General features: G+C 43.2%; 1 protein-coding gene across 1 annotated transcript; it reads right to left on the bottom strand.

The window, feature by feature from the left end:
- Window positions 1–6,830: 6,830 nt before the first annotated feature.
- On the bottom strand, window positions 6,831–9,118 carry LOC133422173 (tripartite motif-containing protein 16-like). Its single transcript, XM_061712112.1, has 2 exons — window positions 8,981–9,118; window positions 6,831–8,697 (listed from the first exon to the last, which is right to left on the bottom strand). Exon 2 carries the CDS (start codon window positions 8,645–8,647, stop codon window positions 6,959–6,961), a length of 1,689 nt encoding a protein of 562 aa, XP_061568096.1. The 5' UTR covers window positions 8,648–8,697; window positions 8,981–9,118; the 3' UTR covers window positions 6,831–6,958.
- Window positions 9,119–9,568: the final 450 nt, after the last annotated feature.

The raw sequence follows: 9,568 nt of genomic DNA, 5'->3' as shown, positions 1-9,568 counted from the left end.
TTTTTTTGTGCGCACTTTTAGTATGAATCATACACACTCTTTTATAAATGAGGCCCCAGGTCTACACCACCAGACTAGACCCAGGTTCACAGTTGGTCATTTTAACATAGAGGTCAATGGAGATTAACTCAATGTTCGATTCAGACCCTTGTGGTCAGCAGAGCAACTGCAGTTTCTCTTCACTTAGTTTTTTTACAGACTAGAAAGCTGACATGGATTTTTATTAAAATTTGAGATGAGTGCTGTTTGCAAAAGTTAGGGAAGAGTGGGCATTTGATGGAACGACACAAACTCTAAAGAATGTGGTTGTGACATCATCATCATCATCATCATTATCATCATCGTCATGGTAACTGTCCTGATACTGCACTCAGATCAGCGTGGAGCTCTACAAATAAACCCTGTGTAGAAGCTTGACTGGAACCATGTGTTAAAAACTATACCCAATCAGAGAGTGCACACACACACAAACACACACACACACACACACACACACACACACACACACACACAAACACACACACACACACACACACACACACACACACACACACACACACACATACACACACACACACACACACACACACACACACACACACACACACACACACACACACACACACACACACACACACACACACACACACACATACACACACACACACACACACACACACACACACACACACACAGGTCTGCTTATTTTACAGCGAATGTCAAGCATCTTAGACTGATTATAAATAAACGTAACGTTATGATTACTGCCAACATGAGTGTGTGTGTGTGTGTGTGTGTGTGTGTGTGTGTGTGTGTGTGTGTGTGTGTGTGTGTGTGTGTGTGCATGGCATGACCTCAGTCTTTAACAAGTGTTTGCAATTAGCCATAGCATGCTCCTAGATTACACACACAGCCACCTGCACACACACTCCTGGGCCGGTGACAGGAGAGCTGTCAGCACCATCATCATCTGGACCTGCTCCGGTTACTGTTTGTGTTTCTGTGCGGTTAGTTAATAATTTCCTCACACACTCTGGCTTCATCGGCCTGTTAACAGCTCCTTTGGGTTATTTTTAGGATAATGTTCCTGAAAGAGAAGATAAGAACGGTACCAGCCTCTTGACAACACACGAGAACATGAACACGAGACCGTCCAAGCATCGGGGTGTGGACTGTGATGAGGTTATCGTGTCATGTGGTCGTTACCAGTGGCGGCTGGTGATAAAAGATTCGGGGGGGCTCACTGGCGAGTGGGGATTACAACACAACTATAAACTCTACTTGAACATAAATTTTGCTCTCCTATCCTTCAGGCCGGCAAATTTTTCAATTACGTTCTGATTGAAATCTGTCATTTCACAAACAAGTCTCTTTTCCATGGAGAGCATGGCCAGTGCATTCAGCCTCTCCTGGTCCTGGTGTTTCTGAGAAAGGTTTTCACTCTTTTCAAGGTTGAGAAGCCTCTCAGCTTCAACTGTGGTCATGGGTGTGGTGATGAGTGACAGTTTCTGGAAAGACCTCCGCAAGATTGTTCTCCATGCACAGCTGGAATAGTTCAACTCCACAGCAGCACAACATCCTCTCGTGAAATTATTATTTTGTAATGAAACAACCGAATTTAGTTTTTCTGCTGCCATTGTCTCCTGTCTTGTGGTTGTGACTCCATTTGTAGCGAGTGACAGATGCAGTCACGCATCTTCACGCCATGTGACTTTGATTGACAGCTCATGAATCAATCAGATTGGATGAAGAATGACAGAAAACACGCTGATTGGCCACGGAGGAGAATCTTTGAGTAACCAATTAGAGACCAGCATGAAGTCACATGGAAGAAAAGTTTAAGAACATGCAATACACACTCATTTGGCCGGCGCCCCTCGCCATTGAAACCTATGTATTTCAGTCTGCACAAAAAACAACTCTGAATAAACCCAGTATGGGATGGGAAGGCTGGAAAAATTAAAAGTCAAACACATTTTATTAGTGCACAGATGTGATAATTACTTTTTATTACATAATTTATGTGTACTGTCTATATTTTTTTCTGTAATTTTAATGGGGGGGCCCCCTATTGACAAGCCGCCACTGGTCGTTACACTTCACTTGAGCCCTTCGGGCATTACATGCTCAGAAGTTGTTTTTGATCCCTGAATCCTTTTTGACGCTGGCTTGGACGCTGCATGGAGGATTTCTATTGATCATTCTGACACTTTCTCTTATGACGACTGTGTTATGATGCATATGTATGACAATGGAAAGCTGTTTACAGGTGGAAGCAGCAGGTGAACTTTCTAAAGACCAGAAAAATATCCTAAAAGCAGATGAGTTGAAGAGTGGAATTCAAAGATGTAGTGTGGGAATAAATGGAGAGCTCAAAGGAGAGGTTTTGATGATCATGTGAAGGATGAGATCTCTGGGAGGTGGATGGACGAGATAGAAGCAGGTATCATGATTGTCCGGCTGTGGCTGCAGGATCAGGGCTGCAGCATTTCTACATGGTTTTCAGAGGATCCAGGTTGACTATGGACGTCAGACGGAGCAGCAGAAGGGGGTCAGGAGATCTGTACTTCAAGTTAACAGATAGTGTAATCATGGTCACGTGACCGTGAAAGAGCGCCACTGCATGGCACATAACTAGGGGACACTAAGGGGACGTCTCTCATCACCTTCCACTGCTTTGAATTGGATTCTGTGTTTTACGGCGAGCCGATGGAGCGACGCTAACACCACAGAGACGTGGTCTCTCTTGCTGATTCCCGTCAGCACTCAGGCTGCTGCATTCTGGATCAGCTGGAGCCTATTCAGCAAATTACTTGGACATCCTGCTAACAACACATTACAGTAATCTAGTCTAGAAGATACAAACGCGTGAATTAGTTTTTCCGCATCATTCTGCGAGAGGATTTTCCTAATCTTTGTGATATTACGGAAAAATATTATGGAAAAATGCTATTTTACAAACCTGATTAATATACGGTTTACACGACAAATCCTGATCAAAAATAACTCCAAGGTTTCTCACAGTTGTACTGGAGGCCATCGCAACACCATCTAATCCCTTCCTATTTCCTCTACGAGAGATCCCTCAGATCTCTAGAGGAGATCCTCCAGACCTCTACAGGACCTTCAGACCTCTAGAGGAGATCCTCCAGACCTCTAGAGGAGATCCTCCAGACCTCTACAGGAGATCCTTCAGACCTCTACAGGAGATCCTTCAGACCTCTACAGGACATCCTTCAGACCTCTACGGGAGATCCTTCAGACCTCTACGGGAGATCCTTCAGACCTCTACGGGAGATCCTTCAGACCTCTACGGGAGATCCTTCAGACCTCTACGGGAGATCCTTCAGACCTCTACGGGAGATCCTTCAGACCTCTACGGGAGATCCTTCAGACCTCTACGGGAGATCCTTCAGACATCTACGGGAGATCCTTCAGACCTCTACGGGAGATCTTTCAGACCTCTACAGGAGATCCTTCAGACCTCTACGGGAGATCCTTCAGACCTCTACAGGAGTTCCTTCCTGCCCACAGCAACAAACCTCTATGATGAATCTCTGAAGAGGCCGAAATCATGAAACTACTGTGACAACAGATTTCCTTTCGGGGATTAAGAAAGGATTTTTGAATTTGAATAGGCTTAAACCAGGTCTTCATAGTCATTGCGTTGTGCTTTGGAGCTCAGTCATGTTGGAATAGAAAAGGATCTTCACCAAACTGCTGGAACAAGGTTGAAGCAGAGCATTGCGTCTTAGCGTCTTGGTATGTTTAAGCATTAAGATTTTCCTTCACTGGAGATAGGGGGTCTAGCCCCAAACCCTTAAAAACATCTCATACCGGGATCCTTCCTCCACCAGAACGTTAACAGGTTAAGCTCTCCAGGCATCCTCCAAATTCAGACTCACTTGTCCGACTGAGCAAAGGTGATCCATCACTCCACAGGACACGTTGCCACTGCTCCACACACGCTTGGCCCTGGACTTGGTGATGAGAGGATTTTATGCAGCTGCCTCGGCCGTGAACACCCATAGCATGAAGTTCCACATTAATACCACAGGAAGTTCAGATGTCTTCATTCATGGAAGCAGAAAAGACCAAGCATGCTCCTCGGCAGTCTTCTGCTGGTCATAAATACTTCCCCTTTCTGATATAAAGATTTCATTGGGGTGAAAACTTCTCAAATGTGTCATCCTATCAGAGTACCATATATATATATATATATATATATATATATATATACATATATATATATATATACATATATATATATATACTGTGTGTGTGTGTGTGTGTGTGTGTGTGTGTGTGTGTGTGTGTAGGTGTGTGTGAGTGTTAGGTTCAAACCCTTAACATTCGTATCATCAAACTTTCTGGAGACAAAAGAGACACAACACAATTAAATGACTTGCGCAAGGAGAGCAGTCGAGACGTGTAAAATCTCCAACCTACTCTAATTCGTCTCTGCTGCTTCCTTTGCTTTTATTCACTCTGGGTGTACCCTAGATTACTTTATTATTTTTATTATTGAATTGTTTATTTCGAACACATAAAAAAATATAAGATTTTAAAACAAATTCAAAACATACAGAAAAAAAGCAACAACAACAAAAACGTAATACAAACAGGGGGAGAAAAAAAAAACAGTGTCCGAAAAGGAGCAGGTTGAAGTAAAACTTATTTAACCCTGCCCCTTTGTTACCTCTATCATAAATTAAACATAAATATTAATAATAAATAGCTGCAATTACCTAATAGGCTACCAATTTTCCCATTAGTTGTGCCTTTGGGAATAACCAGCTAACAAACACCATATTGCCTTAACATAACTCCTAAACCAAATAACTTCCCAGAACTTCCTTTTTGTACCGTTTTTTAAATTGATTTATATTTGTACATTGCTTCAACCCATCACCCAACCCATTCCATAGATCCACTCCAACAACTGAGATACACATGCTTTTCCTTTTAGAATGAAAACATTGTTTTTTTAAATTATATTTTCCTCTTAAATTATAACCCCCCTCCCTGTCACAAAACATTTTCTGTAAATTACCTGGAAGTGAATCAGTTCTCGCTTTGAATATGATTTGTAGAGTTTTTAGTTTGACAATGTCCCAGAATTTCAACACATGCGACTTTAAAAACAGTGTGTTTGTGTGATCCTTATAACCTTAGCATAGCAACATAGCTGACTGCGCCCCTAAAGGGAGGGGGAAAGGGAGTGGTCGCAGTCAGTGGACAGGTATAGATTGTGCTTGTTTGTTAGCAACAAGAAGTTTCCTCTTCTCTGCAGATTTCTGCTTTATGCTGATAATCAGGAAACTTCTTGTGCAGCACTTTTTAATCACTTAACACAGCATTGTTTTATCAGTGTGTCACAGGCGTAAGCAAATTATCATACGTTCTGTTAATAGCGAGCATGATAACTTACTACAATAATTCCAACAGTGAGATAATGGATAAGAGGACAAAGGTGATGAGGAGTAAGCAGAGAGCAGTACAAAATAATAAAATATATGAGACAGGCAGGAGTCCAAAGTTCAAGTGTCCTTCAGGACACATTAAATATGAGTTCCAGGTATCAATCAATTTTATTGAAGATTTAAAAAAAATGCTGATAACAGTAAATGCGTTTGCCCAAAGATTATAACAAAACCATTATGAGTGATATAATTATATCAAGTTGAGGACAAAATAAAAAAAGTGAGTTTAAGGTTATCTTTAAAAGTAAGAGAAGTGTGTCGACAAGTTCAATCATAATCAGAAACATAATTCACTGTTCAATGATTTCCCACATAGATTCAAGTGAAATTATTTCACTCAAAATATTAGTTATGTACAAAGAATGACTCATCACTTGATTTAAATATAATAATGATAATTTCACCTATTCATCAGTTTTTAACAAGAGTTTTTGTGACAAACTAATAAAAGTATATATTTTAGGTGAATGAAAATAATCACTAGCAGTGATAACCTCCATGGATGAACAGACACAGGAAAGAGCCACCAAATCAAAATCAAACATAAATTAAAGTTGCAAGCAGAAATGAACGGGCCCTTGCGCGTGGAATTTGCACCAATAAAGGTCAAGGACTCAAAACTAAGTCCGATGACACCACCCATGACTCTTTATGTCAAACCATTCAAAGGTTATTGCAGAAAATAGGAACTATGAAATATCGACCAATCAGAAGAAGGGACGGGGCTCATTTGCACCAATTATGGTCAAGGACTCAAAACTAAGTCCGATGACACCACCCACGACTCTTTATTTCAAACCATTCAAAGGTTATTGCAGAAAATAGGATCTATCAAATATCGACCAATCAGCTACTAGTCACTAATCACTTCCTGTTTAACATTGAAGTTTGACGTGGTGCCACGCCATTTCACGAAAACTCACTTTTGTGTCTCCTGAGCGAGTTTTATGTCGAACGGACGATCCTGCTAGGAGGAGTTTGTTAAAGTACGACACGTGAAAATGGCATAAGTTGCGCCAAAATTACACGATTAATTCAAAATGGCCAAAACCGAACAGGAAGTCAGCCATTTTGAATTAATCATGTAATTTAGGCACAGAGACACTTTTCTTTAAGTTGCGACATGATACAGGCGTGTATGTACGTGCATGTACGTCAAACCGTATTGTGGGGCTTGAGGCACGAAGTTTTCTAGGGGGCGCTGTTGAGCCATTAGGCCACGCCCATTAATGTATACCATTAAATATTAAATTTTTCGCCAGGCGTGGCTTGTGTGCAAAATTTGGTGACTTTTGGGGCACGTTTAGGGGGGCAAAAAGGCCCTCATTTCGTTGGAAAAAGAAAAACAAGAAAAATTCCTACAGATACAATAGGGCCTTCGCACTGTCAGTGTTCGGGCCCTAAAAAAACATCCAAGTACTGCCCATGAAAAATGATTGACAGCTGATATGTATTTAAGCAGTGAAGAAAAATTCTCAGTTCTCACCAGCAATAATGGAAACAAACTCAGCAGTGTTTTCATCTGCATAATCAAGCCAGAGTCCAGCGTGGAGCGGCTGGGTGAAGGAGGTCTGGACTCTGTGGAGGAGGGTCATGGTCTCAGAGACGCTGTAGAAGGACAGAAGACCAGCTCTGTGGTCCAGGTACACTCCAACTCTGGAGGAAGGAGGACCTGAGACGGGAGTTTGGATGTTGTTGTGGCAGACTGAATAACTGCTTGTTTCACAATGTAGCGCCCAGGATTTGTCATTGTGTCCAAACCCACAGTCATCCGAGCTCCCTGCCCTGCTGATGTTCTTGTATGCAACTGCAACACGAATTCCTCCTCCTCTAAATTCCACCTCCCAGTAGCAACGTTCGGTCACACTTTCTTTACTCAGCACTTGCCACCAAGTAGTGAATTTGTCTGGATGACTGGAATGAGACTTTCGTCTGTTCATTAGTGTTACTTTTCTGTTCCCATCAGACAGAAACAGTTGTTCGTGAGCTGTGTTTGGATCCAGAGTGATTTTTCTTGAATATTTCAAGAGTCCATCTCTGGTCTTTGGTTCTGGTCCCGGCAGTAAAACATCTACTTCAGCCACTGACAGTGAGATGTTTGTCCAAGTCTCTCTCAGAAGGTCCTGTAGTTTCTCTCTGGTCTCTAACACAGCTGCTGTCACATCCTCAAAGTACCTGAGAGGACGAATCTGGATGCTGGATGAGAGTGTGGAGCCACTGAGGGGTGACGGTGAGCGGTAGTTGAGGAGGAACTGATTGTGGTTCTCTGTGTGTGAGAGCTGCTCCAACTCAGCTTCTCTCCTCTTCAGGTCATTGATCTTCTGCTGCAGCTTCTCCTGAATATCTTTGACTCGACTCACTTCATGTTCCTGCAGGGATGTGATCTGCTGCTTCACATCAGAGCTGCTTTTCTGGAGGAGACGGATCACCTCGTTGAAGCTCTTCTCACTGTCCTCCACTGCTTTATCAGCAGAGACATTGATGTCCTCCACCTCCTGCTGAAGCAGCTCCATGTCTTTCTCTCGGTCCTGGATTCTCTGCTGGATTTGTTGTCTACTCACCTCCAGCTCCTTCTGCTTCTCACACCTTTCTGCTACGATTGGAACCGTTACATGACCTTTATGTTCATCCATTGAACACAGATAACAGATACTCTGCTGATCAGTACGACAGAAGATCTTCATCACCTCATCGTGGAGAGAGCAGATGTTCTCCTGGAGCTTCTTGGAGGGATCCACCAGCTGGTGTTTTTTAAAAGCAGGAGCATCATAGTGAGGTTGGAGATGTTTCTCACAATAAGAGGCCAGACAGACCAGACAGGACTGGACAGCTTTCACCTTCCTCCCAGTGCAGACATCACAGGTCACATCTTCAGGTCCAGCATAGCAGAGATCAGCAGGAGCAGCTTGGAGTCCAGTCTTTTTCATCTCCTCCACTAACTCTGCTAACATGATGTTTCTCACCAGGACGGGTCTCGGTCTGAAGGTCTTCCTGCACTGAGGACAGTCGTGGGTTCCCCTTTGATCCCCTCCATCCCAGTGGGTTTTAATACAGTTCTTGCAGTAACTGTGTCCACAGGGAATTGTCACCGGATCCTTCAGTAGATCCAGACAGATCGAACAAGAAAAGGTTTCTTGGTCTAACTGAACTCCTTTCTCTGCCATTTCACCTCTCTGTGACTCCGTCGGTGTGTTTTACTTCCTTGAACCTAAATCTTGTTTGAAAACACACCATGAAAAGAATGTGGTCAACTTCAGGAAGATTATCTACAGGTGGAAAATATTAGAGACAGTTTCAGTAGGTTCAGAACAGAACAATGATCTGAAACACATCAGTAAATCTGCAACAGGAGGTCTGGGAAAGAAAAGATTGACTAGGATGCAGTGGCTAAAATTCCAGACAGAGATGCTGTGGTTAGGCCTCAGAAGATCTGGACTTAAATGTCTTCTATCATCAATAAACTGAGTCAATATTGCCTGGTACCGTCTAGCTCTTACTTTGAGATGCCCTGGAGGTAGTCGGCGGCGTCCTGGTGGTTGTGGAACTCTTGGTTCTGGTCCTGGTCCACAGGTTGCTGATTTTACGCACCGCCGGTGGTTCAGCTATGAGCAGCTCCCTTTTCCCCTCTCTCTCTCTCTCTCTCTCTCTCTCTCTCTCTCTCTCTCTCTCTCTCTCTCTCTCTCTCTCTCTCTCTGTTTCTGTCTCTGTCTCTTGGGGACTGATGATGCAGCGTCGCTGGCAGCCGGGCTATTCCCCCTTTCTGGTCGTTGTAGCCTGGTCAAGTCATCTCATTGTGCACGGGTCCCCTTCCACTCGTCGAAGCATCGGAACGTTTGTGAGACAGGCACGAGTCCAAAGATCAAGTGTTCCAGTTGACCCAGGAAACGAGGAAGCAGCCACACCTGGTAATGAGGGAGTGTTGTGTGCAATGAGTCTCACAGCTCTCTGTATGTTTGAAGTCCCAGAACAACTAGCCAAAAGATATCAATTATTGGAATAGTGGGTCAATCTGACAATTTTGACATTGTTGGCCCCAAGGGACCCAGAAACCTGCACGATGCTTCAAGCTGCTTTCACAAGCACCA

The sequence above is a fragment of the Cololabis saira genome, chromosome 21, assembly GCF_033807715.1.
Source record: "Cololabis saira isolate AMF1-May2022 chromosome 21, fColSai1.1, whole genome shotgun sequence".
Classification (NCBI taxonomy): domain Eukaryota; kingdom Metazoa; phylum Chordata; class Actinopteri; order Beloniformes; family Belonidae; genus Cololabis; species Cololabis saira.
The sequence above is the reverse complement of the archived record's forward strand: the minus strand, read 5'-3'. Positions and strand labels throughout refer to the sequence as shown.